At 38.0% G+C, this 27,209-nt stretch overlaps 1 protein-coding gene across 1 annotated transcript in view; it reads left to right on the forward strand.

The window, feature by feature from the left end:
• LOC106937584 (zinc finger, B-box domain containing) overlaps positions 1-13,795 on the forward strand; it is a gene marked incomplete at its 5' end in the record, with an annotated part of 31,457 nt that extends 17,662 nt beyond the window's left edge. The window contains 5 exons of the mRNA XM_015019162.1: positions 544-712; positions 4,859-5,005; positions 11,444-11,599; positions 11,704-11,776; positions 13,616-13,795. Of these exons, the coding sequence (XP_014874648.1) occupies positions 544-712; positions 4,859-5,005; positions 11,444-11,599; positions 11,704-11,776; positions 13,616-13,694 (624 nt within the window). The remainder of the gene's footprint in view (positions 1-543; positions 713-4,858; positions 5,006-11,443; positions 11,600-11,703; positions 11,777-13,615) is intronic.
• Positions 13,796-27,209: the final 13,414 nt, after the last annotated feature.

The raw sequence follows: 27,209 nt of genomic DNA on the forward strand, positions 1-27,209 counted from the left end.
TGTCATGCAAGGCTAGCATGCTAATGTATCAGATCTAATCTTAACTAAACAGAGCTTGCTCACTTTACTCCTATCTCACAGGAGGACACTTGCATGGGAGGAACGGCAAACACACCACACAATTGTGAGATGTTCTTGCCAGCTCCAGGGGTTAATTAAAAATCAATTCATCAAGTGGAAACAAAGGAAACAGGGAGAGCGGGGAATAATCTTCATTAAAAGACTTTGTCTTATTAATATGTATTTACATGCTCGACATTGAAAAATACAAATTCACAGTTACTTGGGTTCATAAAAGTTACAGTGATGGTAGATTTTACTTTAGCCCATACTCTGCTGGTTTATGTGCTATATTTTCATGTTTTGTTTCATTATTGTTGTGTCATCCAGCTCCAATATATATTTACTTTTTTGTTTTTATTGTCTTGTCTTGCTCTCCTTCTTTGTGTGCCATCTCTCTTTCTCATTCTAACACGAAATGTTTGAATCTATTTCTGTCCCTCATTCTACTCTGTCTTCCCATCTGTTTTCATATCCCCTTAGGTGATGCAAAACCAGACTGCTGGGTTTGGATCAGAGCAGTTCTGTGATCTGGATGGGTTTTTGCCTTTAGGTTTGGACACGGATACCGGTCACCCAGACTCACCAGAGCAGACACACTGTGACAGACTTCACACATGCCAATTTTCAGTGCGTGCCTCAGACCCAACAGGTTGGTTAAAAAGGGGAAAGTGTTTTGATATGCATAAGGGTTGTTTTTGAATATTAATGCATCACTTTCAGAGGGTTTCATCAATCTGGATCATGTGTTTTTTTTGGGTTTTTTTGTGAGCTGCATCAGGAAGTGTCACTGCTGTTTTTGTACTTCAAGAGATTAGATTGTAAAGATTACCTCTGTGTCCAACTTTTGCTTGAAGATACTTTCCAATTTGCAAGCATTATTCATATCACAAAGGCCTCATAATGGGGTTTTCAACAAATATGTAAAATTTGTGGAGCTTACAAGAGAGATGAAAATGAGTTTTAAACCCAAAGGAGTTCTGGCTGCTTGGCGAAACAAGAGCGATGGGTGGGGGAGCAACAGACAATTTACTTCTTGCTGGTCCAAAGGGAGGTTTTCTCAAATGTGCTTTTTATTATGTATGGGAATGTGTGTATGCCAATGCTTCTGAGTCGGTGTGCTTTTTTTTTTTTTTTTTTAACCTGTGTTTAGTTCTTCAGTTCTTGGTGAAACAGGCACACACAGACCTAGACATAGGTCCTGTGGTTTAACCATCACTTCTGTCCCCCCATTAACACTGAATATCTGCATTCTATCAAAACAACTCCTAGATATGACACATCTTCTCACTCTTCTTTCTCTTTTAGTTGGGAAGTAGATAATAAAAATGCTATTATTAATTTGGATTAAAAACATTTTTTTTTCTAGGCACAGTTTATTTAATCATTGTCTTGTCTAACTAACATCTAACTTTGAATTCTTACAATTGATTTATTATCTCTTCATCTTCTGTTTCTAGATTATTCTGTTAAATGCTAAAGTGGAACTTTTAGATGGATTTTTTGGTGACATTCTGTTGCATTTGTGAGCCGTGGACAAAATCTGTTTTGCAAGGTTATCATGACCTCTGAACAATACCTTTGTGCATTTTAGTTCAAGTGGACATTTGTACCATGCTCAATAAATATCTTGCGGGTATTTATTGGATTTTGCATTCATGGCATTGCACTATGTAAGCAGACAGATTGACAAACAACCTGAGAAGAGTGTGTCTAGACATTTAAAGCTGTAGTAGTGCTGTAGCCTTGTTTTTGGAAGTAGATATACTTTGACATTCACCCCTTATTCTCAAATTGCAACAGATGCTTCTATCATATTTTTGCAGTCACACATCACACATTCAAAATATTGTCTCGAGACCAGGACTGCTATAGTGTACTGCAACACTAGGAGTTTGTTCTGTGGGTTGCCGAATCAAACCCCTACTCCGTCTGTCTCAGTCGTTGTGTCCTCGGGCAACACACTTCACGTGCCTTTCCTTCTAGTGGTGTACGGCGGTCTCGCTTCTGTCATACTGAACGTAGTGAGTTTGGAGTCCTTCATATAACACACTCTACCATTGGTCAGTTATATTAACTTGACGGTCAATGGTCAAACTAATATAACTGACCAATATACAGGTCTCACTTTTGGAATTTGATTTTGTCATATATTGGGAAGAGCCTATGTTTATTAATTCATCAATGTAATTTAACCTCATAGTTTATTTTTTCTCTTCTGGTGTCTCTTTTAGAGTCTAATTTGGTTTTATCTACATAGCAGGTAATTTTGCAGCTGGATCATTGTTTGTTTGTTTGGTAAACCTTGTTTTGCCTCATTAAGGCCAGACTTCTTGTATTAGTGATATATTTTTTTGGACAATGGTGGCAATGGGGGTAAGAGTTGTCCCCCAGTCGGTTGGTTGCCGCTCCATTTGCCTCCATCGGTGGAGGGCCTGGTGGAGCCAGTCCATGACAGCCTCGCCTCTGTCAATGTGCCCCAGGGCAGCTGTGGCTACCATCTGGTAGCTTGCCACCATCAGTACATGAATGGGTAAATGACTGAAAGTAGTGTGAAGCTCTTTGGGGTCCTCTGGACTTCATAAAGTGCTATACAATTTCAGGCCATTTACCATGTATTTAACATTTAGTTATATTCAGAAAGTCACTCACTCCTTAAAAATCACACTTAGTCGATTTGTGCATAGCATGACACCTGAACGTATTACATGAGGACTGAATCACGCGTAATAATTTATCCAGCCAAATGGTTCATATTAGCTGTTTCTTCTTTTGTATGAATCTGTCAATTTAAAACATATCTTTAAATATGTTTATATTATTTTAATTCTGAGACTGTAAGAGATGTTTGTTTGTTTGTTTGTTTGTTTGGGTGAATTCCCCTGTCCAGAAATGATGAATGACAACTTAGTTGTATGAAATAAACGAGTCTTTTTTTTAAGACGACTTTCTATAGGGGAACTGCTACCCTTCTTGCACACTGCAGCCAACTACTGATCAAATCTTATACTGTCTCTGCCACCATTGTTAAAGCTCCAAAGATAATGGAACAGAAAAGTAACAGGAGAGCAGTATCACCCTGACAACACTTTACGAGTCTTTATAGCCCTCCATCTGTTTTCTTTATTTCTTTTTATTTACTGAGATTTAACACATCTCATGTCTCCACCTCTACCTTTTCTACATTCCTTCTTCCTTTGTGCCCTGGGCTGTCATTGGTTTGGACACAACGTTGTCAGTATGCAGTTTCTTGTTGCATTTAGATCAAGTAAACAAGAACTAAAGGGAGACAGAAACATAGCACAGAAAAAAATAAAGGTCTCTGAAAAAGCTTTAGAAAATAGTTGGATGTAAGTAAAAATGTCTATAAGACCATATACAGTTTCTTCACATTAAAATATGTTAAATACTAAAACATGAGATGACAAAATTGCCAGCAGGATATGTACAGGTACAGAAAAACTGCTAGATGTACAAAAAACAAAAACGCTTAGCTGACCAGAAATGACTGTCTTCTAATATTTTGCTGATTTAGACTAGTTAGAAGCTTCTTGGTGCAGTCAATAACATTAATTAATTGGCTGACCACTGGAGAGAAAGAAGGAAAAAGCAGTAATTGCTTTGCAGCTATCGTGATTGGCTGAAAAGTCTTGTTGAGCATTACTGCCTTGGTCCTAATACTGCTGAATGCTGAAATATAATAAACAAATAACTAAATTCACCTGAATGTTTCTGTGTAATTATCGACAATATCCTGATCTGTTATAGTAAAACTGGAAACTATTGGTGCATAGAAAAGATGCTGTGCAGGCTTTGATAATTGACCTTTGTTATTCCTGTTTGTTGTTTTTAGTTGGTCGATGCTCTGTCAGCCTGAATGAGTGCCTAATATTGTAGAAATCATAGGGGAGCTTTGCTTCTTTTAGTGCTTCAACCATTTTACCCTAAAGCCTTGTTTTATTGATTTGTTGTCAACCCCAGCAAGTAACTATACTGCAATTATCATATTGACTGATAAAGGAAACCTTAAATATTATGATCTGAAAACATGACCTTTTGGTTAAAATGATTTTGCTTTAACTTTGGGATAATTAGTATCCCCAAAGCATTGCGAGACTCACTTCTGGGCTTTTATTTATGTTTTCTTTATGCCATTTACGTGTTGTTGTTGACTTTTGCAGCTGTACGGCAAAGTAAAGGCATTGCTAATAATATTCTGAAATGCAACTAAAACAAAACATACCATAAATTTGTCAGATATTTGTCATTTAATTATATTTAATCTTGTCAAAGCTATAGCAATCAAAATAAGTATATCTCATTCCAGAAACGGGTGGATGCCTCAAATTTGATACATTTTACTATATGACCTGACTATATAACAGATTGTAGCAAGTTATTGGTAGACTGTATCTGGGGAGAAGAAACACAGAAATACTAGGAGTAACTAACTGAGGTTGTAGATTTCTACAGATGAAGATGTTTATGCTTGTTAAAGATAAAAGTATAAAAATTAACCATATGACTTAAAAATGTCAAAAAACCTGTTACAATTGTAAGTTCTTTTTGATTGATTATATTAATCATCAAAAAGGTGAATGCATGTTACACAATAAGAACTAAAATATCTCAATGTTATGTTATCCAAAGATGCATGTTTCAGTCTGAATAATTAACATTGAGTCTTTCGAGGTATTTGTTAGCTGATCTGTCATTTGCATTATAAGGTTAATATTAGTCTTGGTCGGATTTGTCTTTGCTTCTTTCTTACTTTTTCTATTCATTTTTGTAACTTCAGGGCATCGTTCACACAGCAGCCTTGGACGTCACTCTGAGGAATACCTGCTTTGCGAAGTGATGAAGGACAGATATGCAGAGCCAACGGGAATTCAAATTCATTCAACCCAGAGAGAAAAAGTGTCAGCAAATGAACTCAGAACATCTGGTAAACATCTGCACACATTCTTCTAACACTCTTCTGTGTATTTTCATGTGTGTCCTTGAACAGTTTAAGGAAGCTGGGTGCCACCTGTTACTGCTCCGTGTTCCTTTACACTGAATTCAATTTTGTACACAATTAATCCACCAGATTCCTCTTATAGCCAAAAGTTCATGACAGTGACCATGGAAATTTTTTAAAGAGAGTATACCTCATCACTGTCGGACACAAAATGGCACACATGCCATGGTTATGCTGCAAGTACTGAAAATATATGCATGTCTGGGCATTAATCCAATAAAGTATTTTATCACGTGCGAATCAGGTCTGTCCTCATTAAAACACTGATATATTCTATCCACCTATATGAATCTACTGTGGCTCTAAAAAGTGCCACAGTAGATTATTTATTTATTTTTTTTCTAAAGTGCCTTGAGATTATATTTGTTGCAAATCGGAGCTAAGTAAAGATACTGAATGTAGCAGAAAAATTTACAAAATTGTTGTTGAATACAAAAGCTGCAATAGTTGGGCTGCATAATGGACTCAACACGTGGCAGGTGATGTTGCTCTCTTCTCCCTTCATTTTCTGTGCGATAAAGTGAAAAGCGCTTGCTTTCCTCCGGGTAAGCGACCCATGAAATTGGTGCATGTAAAATTTTGAGCTCATACATGTAGATGTGCACATGGACCATATATGCAAGTTAACAACGCGACACAGGTAAGTTGAAAAATGTTCAACTTTTGCTGCTGTCACGTCCCACGTTGGATTCACCTGTGAGTGAGCCCACACGTGTGCAGATATTTAAAGATTTACTTTTTTAAAGTACCTTCTGATATAGCTTCAGCATTCAGTTATCTTGAGACTGCACTTATCATCAATTATACTGAATCTGATTAACCTGAAATAAAATTAAACTTTCTTATCAGTTTCCCTGACACTGCTCATTTTCACTCTTAAGTTGACGTCATAGTTTGCAGAGAGGCAAACACAAATTAAAGTGATAGTTTTTAATTTACCAAGAAATCAGGTAGCAAAAATTCAGCATTATTGTTTAAATGCAATCAGCAACAATCTGAGAAAATGTAAGACAAAAGGGACTAAAACTGAATTTTTCCAAAATTGATCAGTTATGAAACTTGACCTGATTAGATAAACTTGAAGGACAAGATGCCTGTTCTTCCTGCTGTCAGACTCCTACCAAAGAAGACTAAAACCTGAAATAAAGTCAAAATGTGCTTGAACAAACAATGCACACTTGTTCATACTGTGTTATTGCACCTTTTCAATTTCTATTTTTACGCCATTATCACATTTCAGCTAAACTGTGCAGGATAATTATACGTTTTTAAATTGTCATCCTCTAATTTTTATATTTCAGAACACTGACATTTTAACTGGGAAGTTTCTTTGACTGATTCAGATTTTACAGGTCTCTTGTTGTTAAATACTTTGTATTATATTCTAACATTTGGAAATAAACGGCATAAATTTCAACGGATGTATTTTTAAAATCTCTATAATCTTTCTACCTGCAAAATAGTTTGAGTGATGATAAAATTGCATATTTCCTACAAGGTAACCATAGTCGTGTCCTAGAAGAATCGTTTCAAGTCGGCAAGGCTTCCCTTACAAAGCATCCATTCTGTGCTTCTAATTTAGGCTTAATAGAGAAGTGAATTCAGCTGCTGTACTCTCATTAACACTTCACTGAGCTAATGATAAAATCATTGCAATAAAGCCAGTAGGTTATTGAAAGAGCTAACATATGGTGTGAAAGAGGTTTTTGTGATTTAGTTCATTAAAATTTTCAATTTTAACTTTGCAATTAACTGCATTCTCTTTGATCACTGTTTATAGTTAATATTAAAACAGAAAGGGAAAAACTTCTAAAAAAAAAACAAAAAAAAAAACAGGTTTTATTTCAGTTTCAATTATATTCTACACAACGGTCATCAAGATTTAATCCCCATACACCAGTGCAGATTTGCTGTCCAAAAAAACCATAGGAGCAAAATTTATCAAATTGCTTCTCTTCACTCTTATGTTTTCAGTCTTTTGTCAATAAACTTAATATGTACAAAATCTTTAAAGTTTCACCCAAACTAGATATATCAGAATACTTTGCCATGTTGTATCTGTCAAACACTCAATGCTATTTGATGAAATTGTCAATTTAACAGAAGCCCTTAACATGTTTTTCAAGATCCTTCATTTACGCTAACAAAACCAAGCATAGGTATATCATTCTCCTGTCTTCCCAGTGACTAAGTGCAATGGGGTTTTTTTTAATATAGAAGATTCACACAAAAAACATCTCTGCTAACAATCATGAATGACTGTTTTAAACATTTCTTGAAACTATTTTCGATTGGGGAACTCGTAGCTGTTTGTCGTTTTTGTTTTACCATTTTTTGAGTCTCTTATTTTTTTGAGTGTAGTTGACACTGATGTTATACCAAACTGTAGGTTTATAACAAGAAAAAAGATTGCATTAAAATATGACTCAACAATATAGATATGTAGAACTATACTGTTAGGAGGGTACAATTATTGCATGGATGTTTTCAGTACAAAATAAACTTGGTTCAGACTTGCACTACCTTGCAATATTCACGGAAAGTCTGTCACATTGAAAATATGACTTGTTAAAAAGGTCAGATTTTGTAGATTGTGTGACTTTTAGATCTTTCCCTTCACTAATGTTATCTAACAAACTTCTAGGGTTAGAGGTTAAATTACATACAGCTTGACATTTTTTGTGCTAATTAGGTGATTTCTGAATGCAATTGGTTCCACTGGATTTTACTTCGTTGGGTAGTTAAATAAGTGCTGAAGGCAAATGCAATGCCGCTTCTCTTTCCACTTAAAAAGTATCCACTATTTTGAGGTTGTTTATCAAACCGAATCCAAATAAAATTCATTTTAGTCTGTGGTCGTATCGTAACAAAAGCGTTGTGGGAAAGTTTAGTGGGCGTGACGCTCTTAGCAGCAGCACGAAACTGAACATTTATTCTAAATTGAAATGAATTTAGTCCAGAAGTATCTATGTTCAGATGTGTTTTCAGCTCTTCATTTTGTGCATCTTTCCTCCCGTGCCATTTACTCTGACAGTGCAGGCGGCAGTGATGCTTTAAGTGGAGGTTCTAAAGCAGCCTGAAGACAGGAACAACAGCAGAGAGGGAGGAGAGAAGGTGGGGTGAGGAGACAATGGAAGATTGAAAGAGTGAAATCTTTAACACAAGAGCTGAAACTGGTTAGACAGCAAGCAGCATGAGGAATCAGTGTGCTACAGACATACACATGCTCAGCCACACCATCATAGCTTCTCAGTGGGGGCCTCAATGTAATTTACAGTGAGCAGGTGGGGATGGATGTTCAATCTGATTCAATTTGATGTGGCTCGCAGTGGAGTGGGATGAGACACCACTCATTCCACTAACTGTTGTGATCATTTTTGTATCTCTCACTCTTTCTTTGTAGCCAGAGCTACATTCCTTTTACCTTTGCCTTTCTTCCACTACGCTTCCCCTTATCTCTGTCTAACACTCACTCCTTCTGTAGGTATTTTCAAATAATTCCTTTTGCCACATTCTTACGTCCGTCATTGCATCCGTCAATCAACAGCACATCTTCCAAAACAAGAGCTGAGACTCTTGAGTGATCAGAAAAAACACTGTTTGCAAATCATACAAAATCTTCTCTTAAAGGAAAGCTCTCTCAACAGCAGTATGGTATAAGTTGTTAATAAGGCATTTTTGGAACATATGCACCTTTTTTTTCCATCCAGTCATTTAGGGAAAAAAATCTGTCTTTACCTATTCCAACTGCATGATTTCAAGCCCCTGCAGTTTTGCTTCTTTGAACTTGCTATGCATGAGTAGATACCATTACTCATCTTTGTAGATCATTAAATATAATATCTGTTGTTTATTCCTTCATTGATATGGACCACAAAAACTCCCATGCCCACTTGCTCAAGAAAAAAAAAGGTTAAGACTACATTTTGACTCTTTGAAGAACCTTGACTTAATCCCACAGGGAAATTAAATATTAGTTGAGGTTCTTCAAAGAGTTGTTGTAGATGCTAATGGCTTTGGGCAGAAAGATTTCCTGCAGCAGTGTGTATTACAGCAGTTCTGAAGAAGCCTCTGACTAAAAACTCTGTTGTTGCAGTGCAGTCTTATAAAGAGGATGCTCAGGATTGTTGATAATTTTCTGGATTTTCTGAAGATTTCTTCGTTGCATTGTCATCTCCAAAGGTTCCAGAGTCATTCCCATAACAGAATCAGCCTTCTTTGCCAGATTGTTTAGCCTTTTTAAGTCCCTGGCTTTGCTTCTACCCCCAGCAGATAATGGCAGAAAATATTACACTCTCCACAACACACTTTTAGAAGATATCCAGCATCTTGCAGTTTACACTCTGTCCTTCCTTGTAAACTGCTTCGCTGTTGCATTTCCTATTCAGCCTATTGCCCAGATGAACACCAAGGTTTCCTCAACCACTTCCACTACACTTTCTCTTCTCCATAAAAATTATTGCTGTATTTTAGATCCTGATCTTCAGTAATGGGGAAGAGATATCCAGTAAACAACATGGAGTCAAAAACAAACAGTATTCTGGCACAAGAGAGTTTTGGATTTTAGTAAATGGGAAAAGTCGCCGTCCGGTGCTACTGTCAAAGATGTGGTGTGTGTGTGGGGAGGGAACTAACATAAGAGCGGAGGGTGGTTCGCCATAATATGGGATATTTACAGGAAAATACTAATACAGGAGCATGGAGGGAAAGGGGGTATAAAAAATCAAAAAACTGTATTTTTCCAGCCAAAACGGGAGACTTGACAGGTCTGCTCCTGTGAGAGAGGTTTGACTGATAGACCGGCCCACCAGGTCATGTCTGCACAGTTGCAGTTAACAATAGTGACCCCCTACTGTTGCCAACTCAACAACATTTTTGCTATATTTAGCGCCATTTCAGACAAAAATAATTGGTATCAACCAAAATCTGAACCGGCAGGTCAGGCTTTTTTAAAGGTAATCGGCCAACAGGCAGAAAAATGCAGTCGGTGCACCCCTAGCTTTCCACCTGTGTCTTCTGGAATTTTTGACAAAGTAAATCAGGCTGAGTTGCATTAAATACGTTGGAGAAATCAAACAACGTGAACCTTTCAGTGCTGCCTTGTTTGTCCAGAGATGTTTTTCTTGAATGATAAACCAGAGCTCTCAGTCCAACAGAATTTGAATTAGTAGGGAAGCATTGGTCACTATTCCGGGGTAAATTAAGATTTTACTGTACATGTACTTTACTTTTTCAAAGATTCAAAATCATTAACCACGAAGCTGTAAATATTTATAATGTTTCAGTTGTCAGCATGTTGACTAGAAAGACTAACAAATACTCTGTCATAACCAAATCACTACCATGCCTTTTACAAACACAATGGCTGGTTCAGCCAGGAAAACGCAAGCTGAAAAGTGAAGGAATGTAACAGATAAAATCTGATTTCATACAGTTTAGAAGGTGAGTGTTGTTCTTGCAGCATGTGTGCATCAGTCACCATCCTGTGGTTTTTTCGTGAGGCAGTGAATGACTAAAATCAGTGTAGTAAATGGGGTAATGAGATTTCTTTCAATTTAGTTTTAATTGAGAAGCCCACCGCCACCTGATGCCAGTGATTAAGACTGATCCGGTGCATTAACTTATTATGGTGAACAAGCGGTTTCCTTGAAAATATTAAGTAGATGTCCTTTATTGGGAAATAATAGATGCTCTGCAGCCAGTCAGTGCTGAGTGTTAACAAAGATTTTGCTGCTTTTTCTGAGTAAGATAGGTTTTGAACGAACTAACCATGTACATTTTATAGCCGTATCATTTTATTGTTGTGTGTACTGTCTGTGTGTGTTATTGTTAGCTGTTTTGTTTTGTTTTGTTTTTTTTTTTCAGTTGAAATATTTGAGTGTGAAATTTGTGCTAGTCACGTGGACCAGAACTCTCAAGCAGACAATATGTATTTCAATGAATATTCAAGGTTAAATTAAATGAAGTAATAAACATTGTGAGGTGATACAGGTTTTCATTTCTGCCTTCCAAGACTTAAAAATGTCCAGATTCTCTTCATATTTCAGCTGGATTTTGTCTTACAGATTGTGAAATTATATATGGAAGTTGATAATGGGTGACTAATTAGTAAACTATTGTGTTGTTTATCTCATGACACTATACAGGGAAAGAAGTAGGTGCAGTTCAATCAAAATAAAAAACTAATCATTTTAATTGAAACATCCGTTTTCTATCTCAAACCTAAAGACGCAATGTTTTTTTTGGACATTTTATGAATTTATTTTTAAATAAAGGTTCCGTCATTATGTCAAACTCATCATGCTTTCTTCTTTCCCTCACCTCTTCTTCCCACCTGTTTGTCTTTAAAATTTGCTCTGGCAGGTTGTCAACTTCCTCGAGCTCCACAAGTGATTATGGAGATCTGTAGCGTGGACCAGACTGGCTGTGAGGACCCTGACATGGACACCGACATGACCGCACGAATGCTGCACATTATGGAGCAGGAGCTACAACTTCTGGCAAATACACAGTGCATGCGTAAATAATTCAACAAATAAATAAATAAATGCCAGCATGTTACCTTATTATGAAATTGACTTGTAAAAAAATCAGTAATCTTTAATATCTGTTTTTTTAAAAAGCTGTCCAAGTTTTCAGTTTGGAGTCAGAAGACAGTGGAGGGGAAAACGGAGATGAGAGTCAACATTTGAAATGGTGCATAACATTCAGCTGGTTACTTTTACTGCATAAGCAGCATATGCATCCCTGTGTCCTTGTTTTTACAATCATTATGTGTATCAGCATGTGACAGTGCGGAGAGATTTGTCATCACAACATTATGCTTCCTTAAACTCAACTATTCTGATTCCTGAAAGAACCAAACCACATTGATTGAGAATTATCTGACATTGAGTTTTGCTTTTCCAACCTTAAATCTTTCCACTCTTCCTGGTTCTCCCTCCTTGTGGTGCTTGTCAGTCTCTCTCTGTCTGATATATGAAATGTGTAATGGATCATTAGCCAGCACAACAACTTTAGCTCTGACATCCTGTTAGGTACTAAGTCCTAATGTGCTGTCAGTGTTTATATGTGTGAAAATAGAGTGAGAGAGCGTGTGTGTATCAGCATGTTCCCTTGTATTTTTTAAATAATCTTAAGAGTCTATGCCCTTTAGATACTTCAGTATATAGAAAGTATTTTCTGCTCAAGAGGCCTGGCACTGGCACACCCATAGATTTGAAGTGAACAAAGTAATTCAAGTTTCACAAAATCAGTGGTGTTGCCTGATCAGCAATGTATCTTCTCCAGTCTGTTTTCAGGCTCTTTGGCAACTGGTTGTGGATGTTTCCACCACTTTCATTACAGTGTTTGTTTTTTATCAGACGTTTCCCACAGCCTGCCAGTATGTCACTGCAGACACACTGTTTTCTGGCAGGAAAATCCTAAAATGCCAGAAACTCTTGTATGTACCGTTGGATTCAAAGAGATTGCTATGGAGCCAATAAAACCCACAAAAGGAGGCGTCTCCTAATTGCAGGTTTACATGCTGCATGTGTGCCTGCAGTGGTAAATGATCTATCCTGTTGTAGGGGACAAACAGCAGAAAACAGCGCTGTGGTTGCTGAGGTGTACTCAGCCAAGTTATTTGCTACCTAGAAAAACTGTGTTTTGGGCATCCTCACTTGGTCAGGTGGCCACTTTGTCAACCCTTAGTCATACTTTCTCTCCTCCATAAAAAAACGTGCTGTATTTTAGATCATTTAATGCTATCCCAATCTTCAGTAATGGGGAAGAGATCTCCAGTGAACAACATGGAGTCAAAAACAAACGGTATTCTGGCTCAGGCGAGGTCGCTGTAACCATTGAATTTGTACAAGCAAAGTGGATTTTACACTGTAATACAAGGTTCAGATTGACCCACTAAAAAAATCTAATATTTGAAAAGCTCAGGGTAGAAAGTTATTAACACAGCAGGTTTTATTATATGAAAATTAACATACTTTTGCAAATTCTTGAGACATGTAGCACCCTGTTGTAAAAGGCCTTTGAGTCACCTGAAATATTTAGGGTATTTAAGGGCATTGCTGCAAGTGGTTTACTTAATAACATACATATAACTGCTGGTTTCAAATGTGACCTAATGCTCTCTTACGGCACCACATAAGCTATACCTCCAGCTTGTACACCCTATGGACATTTATCATCAAAGGTCTCTTCAAGGGACAGTATTATTTAAAATTGACTTTTTGACCTTTACATCATATTATAATGTTATTCTCTCTGTGTTGCCTTGATTCTTTCATGCATGTTTGAGAAATCCTTGAATCTGCCATGGCAGCATTTCAGTTGTGCAAAACTGAAGGTAACATGGTTACGTGATTGTTCCATAAAATGCCACGATGTGCCTGGAAATTCATATTGCTGCCCCTTCAAGATTAATTCCTGGAATATTTAGAAAATTTGCAGCACATGTATTTACTAATTATAGGCCACAATGTGAGGATTGTATGTGTTTTAACATTCAACCTTTAATTTGTGGGTTTGGTCTTTTAGGGATGGCCCCAGCAGGGAACAGCACCAAGAGGAGAACACTACAGAGAGAGACCAACAAAGTGTCCTCTTCCTGCCATGAGTCACGTACTGACAGAGACAAGCGAATGAAATTCATAATTGGTTTAAATTGTGTTTATGTGCTGTGCAGATGCGTTTTACCCACATTCATATAAATGTAGCCGTTATAATAAATGCTGTTTTGATTTGCCTTCTTTCATCTGTGACTCTTGTCCCTGTGCACCATGTTTAAATTAGTCATATGGGAGGACTGTGCCATACTGCGAGATGCATGCCTGTGGAAGGATTAACTGAAGAAATAAAACAATTTGACATGCAGGGGACGGCAATGGGACAGGAGGTGACGTGAAGACAAATGGTGTCTTTTCCTTTATTCTCAGCAAGAGCCTGCCTGGAAGCCTTTGCGTGTGTGTTTGTCAGAACGTGTAGAGTGTGTCTTTGAGACATGAGTTAAAGGACAGACATTGAGGGACAGTTGCTGTTGGTGCCAGTTTTCTTTTTTCCTACAGGGATTAGGAAGAACTTTTTTTCTTTCTCTCTGTTGTCACCATTTTGTTCTTTAATAAGGTTAAGGTGGCACTAGATTAGGTCAGGCTGTCTACACATACACGTGCATGCACTGAGTAAGCTCCTGTAGGTGATAAATTATGTTTGCGAGGGAAGGAAAAGGAAACTGTGCCAGTGGTTGCTGCTCCTGCCATCTCTCTGTACGCTTCTGCAGGAGTAGAGGAAGATAAACACCAGGCACGGAAACAGGTTTGTCGTCTCTGAGGCGAATGTGCAGATGCTCTAGTGCTGTGTTGCTAGTGTGTATGTTCCTCACTTCTGTTGTTTCCCATTATTCCCTGCAGCCAGTCCTAATCTATCATGGCCGCCACTGTCCTCTGCTGAGATCACTACCCCACATCCACCACTTTATCTCCAGCTGATATGCATTTGAGAATCAAACAAGGACAAACAGGTGGAAAATCACGCTTGCATTACAAAGCCACACACACACACAGAAACTGGAATTCAATAGATGCTAACTTCGTGATGGAATTGCAGATTAGTTTGTGAACTGTTGATTGTGTGTGGTGAATGTGAACGCACATGGCCCCGCTCTTTACTCAGTAACTGTGGAGGTATATAAGGGGCATTTTTTTTTTTTTTTTGCCTGACGCTAATCGCTGGAAGCAGACAGCAAAAGCCCCGTAATCCAACAGCAATTACCACAAGGCTGATTGATAGCGCAGGGACAGAAGGAGATGGACAGAGCGACCAAGAGATAGACAAGGAGAGAGAGGTGAAAAGGTAGATCTTTGTTATTGTGTCCTTCACTGAGTTTATCACTTAATGTTTAGGAGAGGAAAATAACAAAGACATAAATCTGATGGATATCGAACCAGTAGGCTGAGCCTAAACAACTCTGAGATCTATGCAGTCCATTTCTCTCTTCTTTTTTTTTTTCTGTCTCTTCACAAACTGAATCACACACAGACCCACGACTGCATGCATAGAAACATGAAACAAGATCAGTGAAGAAGAGGTGACCTTTGTTAGATTTGGAGGTGTCTGTTAAGCTGTTGATGCTCTCAGAGTGAGAGTGAAACTGCAGAAGTTGACATTTAAGTCTACTATATTAACTGACCCCCTCACTGCACTAAAGCCATGACTGATTGTGTCAAAAACACAGAATTATCCAAGTCACACAGCCCGCTTCAAGGTTTTTTTTCATACTTCTGAGTAAATTTAGAAAACTGCTTCCTTTCAATCTAAATTCTAGCAAACCTTGCAAGATTGAACAGAACAAATATCGCAGCTGGAACTGATGTTAAAACGTATTGTTGAATTTCTGTTTGTATCCTCAAGAATTGCTGTGATGATTTGATAGATGGGATTTGTTTTCCTTTCCTTCTGAACCATTTCTCCTTCCTGATCAAAACCCTTCAGAATTTCCTCACATTAAATGTCCGTTTTATAAACATTTATAAAAACATGAGACAAGATCAGTGAAGAAGAACTTCACCATTATCACCATTTCACTTTCTCGTTTTTCTTTAGTTTACCCAAAACTATATTCTGTTTGTCACCAATAACTGATTGTGGGCAACAATTAATAGTAATTGAATATTTACAACCAAGCCTTTCACTCGCAATTTCAATACGGACCAAATGCTTTTATTTGGATAACACTTTTTCTTACATTTTCTAAAAAATATTCTATGTGTGTCATCAAAATAATTCACCAAAATAATATATTCATTGCTATTGAATAAAAAAATACTTGATCATTTCATAATCTGCTTGTCTTCTAGGTATCTAACGCCGATATTTATCGTAAATCAAATGAGACTGAGGTGCAATGATTTCTGTAAGCATAACTCTCAGTAAGGTGATCATTTTTGTCTTGATATCTGTAACTCTGCAGTTCCTGTCTCTCTTAAGTGTACAGTATGTTTAATGATTCATTGGTGAATCGACAGCAGTTGCTTGGCATGCTATACCCAAGATCATTTAACGTGCGGTTTCTGGATTACTTTCCTAAAAGGTGGATTGTTAAAAAGCTTTGTAAACATTATGCAGCTCTGATTTGATGTGTATTTTTCAATTCATAAAAAAAAAAGCATTAAAAGAGATTATAGACCTACTGAAAAAGGTTCTTTACTCAGACATGTAACACACCACTTATGTCACGAGAGTACAATTAGACCATGGTAGCTTTAACTTCAATGTATTATATCACTGTTTGCATGGCTGGTAATGCAGGAGATGATCAATTAAAGCATCCCCACCCCCAGCCTCAATGGTGCGCAAACACCGTAGCATATACCATCAGTCTTTTGAGATTTCACTCATAAATCTCTTCAAGTATGCAAACTACATCATCCCAGTATGAATAAGTGGCTCTTTTTCTTTTTGGCTTTCAGGTTGGAGGCATATTTGCTGCAAGTGCAGCCATCTAATCATGTCCCATGTTGTCTGTTTCAACCCTGCTGCCTCATTATAGAAAAAGGAAGAAATGTCTTGTCTGTCTTTGTGAAATATAAAAAAGCCTCATAGCTACTTAGTTTGTGCTAGCTGCTTTCTGTGGGTCTGCCTTATTATTCCCAGGTTGTGAATAGACATAGCGGTGTAGTGCAACACAGGTGTGGGATAATGGGCAATCTTGTTTTGAACATGCAGGATGAACACCAGAATGATTTGCAGGTATCTTAGAGAATGCATAGCCAGGCATTAAGATCCCTCTATTCACGAAGCACAAATCCTCGGTTCATGTGCTGCATTTTTATTTTATTTTATTTTTTTTTCTTTGCTGCATCCCTACTGTGTTTTCTCATGTTGCAACCTGCCCAGCTTTAACTTAGTTGTCAGTAACTTTCAAGGTTACAGCCTCGTCTATGCCTAAATGACACCCCATATGGTAGAAATGGGAGTACTTTATGCGCTGGACAGAAACTTCAGGCAGACTAAGTTATAATCGGGGGACAGGAGAGGGAGCGAGAAAATATAAAGAACAGAGAGGTTGTGGTGGTAGAGGGGAGAAATTAAAGAAAGGTCAACAGAGGACAAGAGAGGAATGGAGTGACATTAAGGGAGGGAGAATGCTAGTTTGATAAGGAAAGGTATTTTCCCCTCTACTCTCCCTACCTGCGTTTTACAGGTCTACATTTATCTCTGCTCCGCTCCTGATGTTGTCCTTTTACACCTATTCAATCACTCCGCCTAAAACCATTCTTTCCTTACCACTCTTCCTCAGTACTCCCCACCTTCACACCGTCTCCATGGTTTCCTCGCCAATGCTCGTCTCCTTTTCCCCTGTGCATATCTCTCTGTCTTTTCCTATAGCATCCCTCTCCTCTCTGAATCCCTGCATTCCCTTCAGCCCTGTGTCATCCTGGGTGCTATTGTCGAATCGCCAGGACCAGCTGACAAATCGATACATCACTGTAATTGATTTTGTCAGGTCTCAAAGTGTTTAATGAGAGCGAGCATCCTCCCCCCCCCTCCCCTCCCCTCTTTTCCCACCGCCTCCCTATGGCACGTGGGCTTTATCGAAGTCCAGTTTAACGGTTAATGGAGGCATCCATGTGCAACGAAGTGCTAAAAGTGGTGGGTGAGTAAAGAGAGCTGGGGGCATGAGACAGGTGAGGTGAGGCAGTGGTAGTGGAGGGGTGGGGGTGTGTTGAGGGTTAATTAGAGGATTTCTCAAGGTGATGGATTGGTTCAGCTGGTTAATTAGGACAGGTAAAGGCTACAGGAGATCTAAAATGTGTGTGGCCTTGGGAGAGTAGCACTTTGTGGGAAGGAAGTGTGTTTAAATTTATGCGTGCTTTCCTTGTGGTTTTAATGCTTATAATTGCACATACTGATTTGCAGCCTTTCTAAATCAATATGCGTTTTGGAAAGCCAGTCATTCATAAATTCTTTGCATACTTTGGTAATTTTGACAATTGAGGTTTATAATGAATGAAAAACCCACAAAGCCATAATAAATTCAGTCTTCTATCACCTGAAGGAACATTTCCAGGGTTAAAGAACTAATGTCCCCGCAAGATCAAGAGAAACTCATAGAAAAGTTTATCTTTAGTCACATTGATTACTGTAATAGTGTCTTCACAGGCCTGCCTTAATAATCAGACAGCTGCAGCTGATCCAGAACGCTGCTATAGCTTATTCCAGTATTGGAATAAGTTATAGATTGAATAAGGCTCCAGTAAATAAATCTGAATTTAAAAAAACAAGATGGATGGTGACTTTTATAACAAAAAAAAAAAAAAAGACTAACAAAACAAACAAAAACACAGGGTAAACACGAAGGGAAGCAAAGATGCTTTTCAGTCTTAAAAAGCACAGCAGTAGAGGAGAAAGCAGGCACTGATGATGAAGTGTGCATGTCAGACTCAGCTTGTTTTGCTTGTATGCATGTTTACATGTTGAGGATGGAGAACCTCACGGACAGCGAATCATTAATATCAGCAGCCTGTTAGACACTAATGAATAACAGGAATATATTGCTGCTCTGCTCTCTACTCGTCACACACTCTTCCTTTCCTTCTCTCTGCGCTAGATTTGTTTCCTCCGTCTTTAATGAGAAACACCTGTTGGAGTTCCTCGTTAGGACCAAGCCTACCCCCCCAAACACACACACACACACACACACACACACACACACACACACACACACACTTCCATCATGTTAGGACGATTAAACCCTAGTTCCTCTGTGTCCGTTTTTGTGCATGGATGATTGCTTATCTGTTTATATAGAAATATGTGCACTACCTTCACCATTTTGGAAATGGCCTCCAATGCCTCCCATTATATACTTTCTTTTTGCTTTCGGTGCCTTGCAAAAGCATTCATACCTCTTGCAAATTTTTACATTTAAAAGCATAGCCTGCAATGTAAACTTTTTTCCAAAAAAAGAGAAGAAAAAGTACCTATGTATTTAGCTCTCTTTGCAGCCAGTTGCCATCATTCATACACAGTATCAGTAGGAATCTTCAGTTTAGTGTCATGCTCAATGACACTTGAACTTAACGGTGGAACAGGGGATAAAACGGAGCTCATAACCTCCCAAGTGCTAGACAGCATCTCTTTCAGCTGATTGAAACTTACCATTTAGCTCTGATTTTGCTTTCAAATTAATAGCTAATTATAGAAGCTCACAGTGTCTGGATTGCTGCTTTTATGCGCCGTGCCTTGTGGCAGAGGGTTTCTCCAGTTAGAAATATGCCAATATAATGTCACTTCTGCAGCACTTCTAAACTCTCCCAAGAAGGGAAATATGTTCAATGTTTTGTTTCACTGGACATCCACATCCACGTGCTTTACACATCAACGAAGTGCATCTGAAATGTCTGTTTCTTCATCTGCTTTCTTTGTTTGGGCAGCTTCCTTCTTTACGTTGAGCTTTAATAGCTCTGACTTGCCGTGACAGTTTTATAATCCTGATTACTTCTATATTTTGTTCATCTGGATATCTAGGTAGCTTTGAAGTGACCTGTACTTGGACAATTTATTGCTGTTTGGCTTTTGTACTGCTACTAGCTTATAGTTGTTGTTGTTGTTTTTTTTTCAGCCTTAGGCTTTTTGTTTGGTATTAAGAGCGCTGGCTTACAGTTCGATTGAAAGACCTGAATTTAGTTTTGTGATTTTTGCTTTATTCTGTGTTTTGGTTTTTCAGATTCTGTTTGACTTTTGATTGTAAATTTTTACTTTTGATTAAAAAAAAAAGAAAGAAAATGAAACAATAAACCACTCAACTTTTAAACCGTTAAAATCTGTTTTTTAATGTTACTTCCCCTTCCCCTGGCAGGAAGCTGCAACCGCACCTGCACTTAAACAGAATGGGAAAAGAAAAATAGACAAGACTACTGGCTGTAACATCATGACTACGATCGTGGCAAACAAACAAAAAAAAAATAAAATAAAATAAAATCTGTAGCTCTAGGAGCAGTGCAGCGTTTTCACATCTCCCAATATCTTTTCCTACAACATGCATTTCTACACTAAACATGGAAAACTCAACAAGTCCAAACAGAAAAAGTGTTGGCCAGCCTGTTTGAACCATTTCTTGCTGCACGGCAGGGGTGTTAAACACTGACCCACCATACCAGCAACTTCAAAACAGAGCAGTCAAAATGCACCCAGAGGCAGTGGTGCAGCTGAATATTAAGCAGAGATGTCTTTTCAGTTTTCCGATTGCAGTGTAGTTGAACATTAAATGTTTTGTTTGTGTGTGTGCGTGTGTGTGTGTGTGTGTGTTTAACTGAGAAGGTGTGTACACCAGCTGGATCCAGCTCTGTAATAACCTGTGCATCGATGATGTGTGCATCCACATATGTTTAGTGCCGCGCTGTGTTAAGGCTAAACACACTTAAGGCCAAGCAATCAACGAATATAGTTTCCCCGTTGCCGTCATTAAAGCTCCACATAAAAGCTTAAGCTGCTTTTATCCTTTCAAGGAATAAAGGGAAAATGTCAGCGCATAATTAAATTAGATGAAAGGAGGGGAATTAGAGGCTTCCTCCTCTTTAAACACAAACGACTTAATCAGAACCTTGGGCTAAATGAAAGACAGACGGCTACATGATCACACGGAGGATAAACATTTTTCTCCCTGCTTCTACGATTTTCTCTCTCACTTTTATTCATTTCTGTATGAGATCTCTTAGAGTCAAAAAAAAAAAAAAAGTTTGAAACCTCCAGCCATGAAGGACTAAATACAGGATTCTGGCATAACTATTTGATTCAACAATCACTGCATTAACCTATTCCCAGCACACAACACAATAGCTGCTTCATTGGAAATGACAGTGTGTGAACTGAAGCCTTCCTTTGCTGGCGGGGGAAGGCCGCTCTATGTCCCAGGACGATGGAAAATGAAGAACAGAATGGTGCTAGAACCTTGAATTCACCATCTACTTCACAATTAGTTTCAACAGTTTCACACTGAAGCTGTTGAAAGGAATGATTTTGTATTTCATTGATTGGGAATAGGACATTGATTTGTTGCGTCACGTTTACCCTCAGTGAATGGCAGTTCATTTTTGTATGATTCATTGTGAAGGAGGCTGTGATGCAAGTAAGTGCATCAGATGAAAAAAAGAACAGAAAGAATGTTGCTAATTCCTTCAATGCCTAGGAAGGAATCTAATTTGAATCGGGTCTACCAAAAAAGCCTAACGACCATAAATGCCAAAGACTTTATTAGTTTAAAGCAGAACACCACTTGTAAGTTCTTTATTTTTATTCATTTGCGGTGCATTCTAAAAAATACTATTTAAAATATTTACAGTACGATTTCCATACTAATATTGTGTCTGCAAAAATGAATATGAATTTTGATTGCTGCAAAAACCGTTTGTGTCAAGGAATGCAATTTTCTGCCAGTAACTGAAGTAGGGAAACATTTTACACATTTTAAAATAATTCCTCAGAGTTTCCTCCTGGTGCATGAATAAGTTCAAACCAAAGTCGCATCCTGGCCTAGATTTAAAGGAACTCTTTGTTTAGGCTATTTTGCAGTTTTATGGAAGTTTGTTTCAGATTAGTGGAGCATAAAAATTGAATTCTGTTTCTCCAAACTTTGTTTTGATACAAAGTAGACCAGAAGCAGAAGATCTAAAGGTTGATCCCACAAAAGCAGGTTTTTAATGTGTTGTGTTGCAAAGCCATTTACTGATTTATAAAGTAACAGAAGTATTTTAAAGTCCATTCTCTGAACTACAGAGACTCGGTGTAAGGACATTAGACCTGGGGTGATGTGCTGATGCTTCCTGACGCGGTGAAGCAGCAGATCCTCTTTGCTCAACTGGGCTCAGACCCAGGAAGCCTAATGAGGAAGATTATGTCAGCGGCTTGTACAAAGGATATTATGCTTTAAGTCATGATCCAATTCTAATGAGAACAGGTGAGGGTCAGAACAAAGACGGATTGGTAAATCGAGACCTTCCTTTTTGGATCAAATCTTTTTTTTTTTTTTTTTTCTTCACCATGACGGATTGAAGCTGTGCTCATATCACTGCAGTCAATCCCTCCAATCTCTTTCTAGCTCTCACTTTTACTTGTAAATAAGACATTTGTGAAATGCTTGCAATGTTTATTTCTTTTTGTTTTTTTTTTTACATGAAGTCATCTCTGTGTGTAAAAGCATTGAAGCCCAAGTCTCCTGGCATAGCAACATTGTTATCTGTCCATTACTATTTTTAGCCTCTTTAATTTACTGATCAAAGTCTGTTTAGCAGTGCCATATTCCAATAAATATTTCTGTTTGATTTTGCTAATTCGAGTGAAATATGAGATAGAATATAGATGCATCCAAATTCTGTGTTTGTATTTTCTGTGTGAACGTTAATTCTGTATGGAAGTCTGTTTTTCTGTCAACTTCACTGCAAACCGTGGGGAAGCCATCAGAGTGCTAATTAGCAGCACAGGGGGAAGCAACCCCAGCGGCGAATCCAATGCTTTTGAAACTGGTCCCCCTTGAGATGCCATGGACACAGGGTGGCTGAGTAACCAAGGCGATGAAAGATGATGTCATTTAGTTTGAAGTGTTTAGAAAACTGGGTTGTTGTTTTTTTTTTAAATAAGAAGAAAGACATTGTTTTTGTTTGAAAATGTCGCAATATTTGTATCCTCGCAGTTATTGACAAGTATAGCTGGACATTTTTTCAAAGGGGAAACGTTAAGTGAGCAACTTAACCATGGAGACAGGTTTATACCGGGGGCACATTATAGACGGACTCCTTCAATTTCATTTGATTCAAGAAAGACGTCAACAAAGATGTGAAACAAGTCTCTTGATTTAGAGCAGGGGTCCAAGCTACGGCCCCCGGCCTGGATCCGGCCTGCCTCCTCATTTGGTCCGGCCCCCTGAACAATACCAGAGAGCATTCAGTGTTTTTTTTCATACACATGTGGATTTTTCTTCAACCACCAGGGGAGCTCTTGTGCAGATATGAAACTTAGTTTCCTTCAATGGAATATATACTAGTCAGTACCAGTCACCATTTCGCTCACGTTTTTTTTTCCATTTGCATTCTGGGTAAAAATCTATCTACAAACGCGAATATGTCGTCGGCAGTAATCCAATCCCCCCCCCGTCAAAACTTTCTAAGGTTTCTTTCTCAAAAAACTAAGACCAGCCCCTGACTAGGAAAGGGAACAGTCATGTGGCCCTCGCAGGAAAAAGTTTGGGGACCCCTGATTTAGAGAGTTATGTGTAAATACACCCTTTTTAAACAGTTTTCTTACTCGGGGTTGCAAAGATTGCACAGCTTGATTCTTACCGGAGAGGGAAAAAAATCATTCATAGCAGATCTTTTAAAAAAAAAAAAAACATTTCTTAAAAGGTAGGAATTATACATAAAAAAGATAGAAATAAATTGACTTATTTTGTTATCTCAATGGTGCTCAAAGCCTGACATTTTCTTGAACTCTGCAAGGCCTCACAGTTTGCAGTGATTTGGATTGACAACAGCTGATAACCTCCTTGTACCTTTTAAAAGGGTTTTGCCTGACAGCAATCATTCAATTGAACAAGATGCTGTAGTGTAAGTCAGTCAAGAGAGTTCATTAGACAGATCAGAAAAGTGGATTGATTTCTTAGCAAATTGAGCTTCAGAGACCAACTACTGATGGAAAGAGTTATAAAGGATCGGGAACATGGTTGGGAAAATGGCTTATTTAGGTGAGATTAAAACCAAACACGTTTTTTTCCATCTGAGTCCGTCGGTTCTAATGTGTGAGAATGTTTTCCTGAGACCAGAGGATGCCCTGAAATGTGCAGAGTAAAAAAAGAGAGAAACTTAATAATACAGCATTCATCTTTCCTAATTGTCCCTGTACGAATGTATGTTACTTCCCACAATTTTGAACTGTTGCGAAACTTTTCACTTTGCCATGAATCACAAAAACCCAGACTTTTAACCTGGACAGTCCCTTAAGCGGCTTCTTATACCTACTGAGGCATTTGGGGAGAAAAAGCAGCTGACATTTACTGTCAAACTGAAACTTACTTTTCAGCATTTCACCTTCTGACGAATGATGGATGTAACGGGTAAATTGAAGTGTTTGTAGGCACATGCACTGTAAGCTGTGAAATGAGTTAAACTTGCAAAATGTCCTATACATTTTAAGTGGACTGCACAACAGACTTCCCAATTTAAAAAAAATATTTTAATTACAAAAGTAGGTTCAGTACCCCAAAATTTCCAGATATATTTTTGGACTATCTTTTATAGGTCTTTGCTTTCAAAAACATAATGTTTGAAGCATCAAAATGACCCATTTCTAATCTTTTTTTTTTTTTTTTTTTTTCTGGGACTTTCACATAATGTGTTCTTTTGTTGTTTTTTGACAATAGATTAAAATCATTGCTGATTAACGCATACTTAAAAAGTTGCACAAGTACATCAGCCACACAGATTTAAACCAATGAGAATCTGAAAACTTGCATGTCACCTCAAATCTTCTGTATGTGTGTGTATATATATATATATATATATTTTTTTTTTTAACACACTCTCTCTGAAGAAGTTATAAAGTTTGTAGAAAGCCCTATGCTGTCACAACATTACCAGCAATAAAGACCCAGAGTAAACCTCTTTCCACTTATGCTTCTTTATAGCACAGAAAGGATATGTTAGTGGTTGGGATTTTTCATGCTAGTGAACAGGTATACAACTGTACAACCCACTGGGGAACTATGGCAGCAAGCAATACAGTGTCACATCTTCCTTCTGGGAATGATATTGTAACAGGAAACAAACTGGAATATAGAACTGAAGGTAGTGAGAATAAGAGGACAGTGGGGACACGGCAGTAATGCAACACGAGACTCGTGAATTCCTTCAACTTCTCCTCCTCATCAAACGCTATATTAACGTATGTAAACACGAATTGAAATATGCAATCCCTGCATATATGTTCAGTTGGGAAGCAAATAATCAAGAAAGTTGCTTACGCTCTGTTATTCGCCCAAGCTGCTAAGCACCGAGTGTTATTGAAACAGTTTGTTGCCAAATAATCAATTCATACAGACAAAAAGCTGAAGCCATAGAAAATATTTGCAAGGTGTTCCACCTATCAGGACTTTGTCACTGACTTTGTGGCGTCAGAAATCCCTACCTGAGCTGCATCTGTTTCAAAACTTTCCTGAAACATTTTTTTTAGTGATATTAAACCAAAAACCTACACATGTGGTAAGACTTTTCACATGGTAAAGTTAAATTAATGTAAAATATGTTTAACAAGGTTTAGTTAATTTGTAATAAAAGAGTGCCACATTCCTTATTTTCTTTTGCACACAAAATATCTGATGTCTCATGAGGAGAAATCCATATTTAATAACCACAGGAGGAAAAAAACCCCCGAAATATTCTGAAGGCTTATTGGATCTTGTGTTTTTAACATTCATCTGTCTATCCCAGGGAAAAAAAGAACAAATTATTTTGGGTTATTGCATGAAATCATTCCCATATTTCGACATTTGTCTGTTTCTTTATGTTGTTTTCTTTTGCTTATTTCTGGGCTGAAATTACTGCAGTTAAAAATAATTGAAGCTTTTCCAGAGAGAGCCTCATGACTAGACTCATTCATCTGGTAAACAGAGACCAATTTAGAGAAAGCAGCGTAATGAGTTCACAAGATGAGATTATAAATGATACCAGGTTCACATGAGATTAGATTTTTGAATATTTTTAAGAGAAAAGAACACTTTGAGTTTTGTGTGTCAATTTACAAAATGTAAAAGCTGTGCTCTAGTTAGTGGGGGTGTGAGGAGATTGGGCAAAGTCAACTTCTTCAGCTTTATGTCTTAATGTTGTTCCTTTGTCAAACACACACAGTGCTGCTTTGACTCATTCATGCATGTTTGCGAGTCCCTTGGAGGTGCAGTGGGCACCTTAACGTCTGCTCATACTATGTGGTGCCTATTTACCCGAAGCTCTGCCTCAGTGGTTCAGTCTCCAGCTGAGCGGCCGCCCCACAGGTCACTCCTCCCCAGCACTCCCACACACAGCTCCACCAGACTAGCAGCAGCAATTAGCAAACACCTGGTGGAGCTGCGAATCTAAACTACAACACTGAAAGAACGGTCAACGACGAACAATCGCAAGGCCATCAGCGGATAGTATGAAGAAGCTGTGACGCTGCTGTCACCATTTCTCCCAAAATGAAAATCCCTAGTAACGCTTTTTAATAACAGAGTTGCTCTCTTTGTAGTAGTCTATTTACATTTTTAAGTAACGCATATCTCCTGGTGTGTTGTGTCCCTTCACATATCTAAATGATTGTTGTCGGCCTCTATGGGTAAAAAAATGCCAGGTCCATTTTTTTGGTTCCATTCCATCCCTGGTGACGACTGGCTGAAGACCTTGATGTGTGGTGTTGCATATGTTTAGGGAGCAGACGATGGGGCCAAGGCGCCAACACATATCCCCCTGGGGGCCCGCTCCCTGACTGGCCCCTGCTTTCCCACCCATAATACAATTTAAAAAATATTTTCTGCTAATTTCCAGAAGAACTGAATTTGGGTTTAGAAATGGTGCCTAATTTTGAGTTAAATTATTTGAATAAACGTCTTGATAGAATCTGACTATATGGAGGCCCATCTGTGCCTACATGTTGTGTGTCTGGTAACAGAGACACTGAGTTATCATGGATTCAGATGATCCAAATCTGCCCCTATCTTACTTCTGTCGCCAAGAAAAAAGATGAAATGATCCCACAAAGCAGACTGAATTGATGCAGATGCTGGTTTATTCTTGAACTGTTTCTTCTTTGTTCTTATAGCTTGCTATTTTTGTCTGACCTGGCTGCCTTGCTTCACTGTTGCTGAAGCTAGTTTTTTTGTACAAACACTGAACTGAGTGTTATACCAAAGTTCCAGACCAAGTCAGTCATACTAAGTATGTATATATATATATATATATATATATATTTTTTTTTTTAAATTTTTTTTTTTTTTTTTTTATTTTTTAATTCATTTTTTGTACATGTCTGCTAAGTGGTTCTTTAAGTATCTCAATATTTGTCGCAAATATTTGTAAAAAAAAAATAATTTTCCTTGAATAGATAAATTCTTACT

Source organism: Poecilia latipinna, unplaced genomic scaffold (assembly GCF_001443285.1).
Source record: "Poecilia latipinna isolate Pla-1442-1.1 unplaced genomic scaffold, P_latipinna-1.0 Scaffold2384, whole genome shotgun sequence".
In the NCBI taxonomy this organism is placed as follows: domain Eukaryota; kingdom Metazoa; phylum Chordata; class Actinopteri; order Cyprinodontiformes; family Poeciliidae; genus Poecilia; species Poecilia latipinna.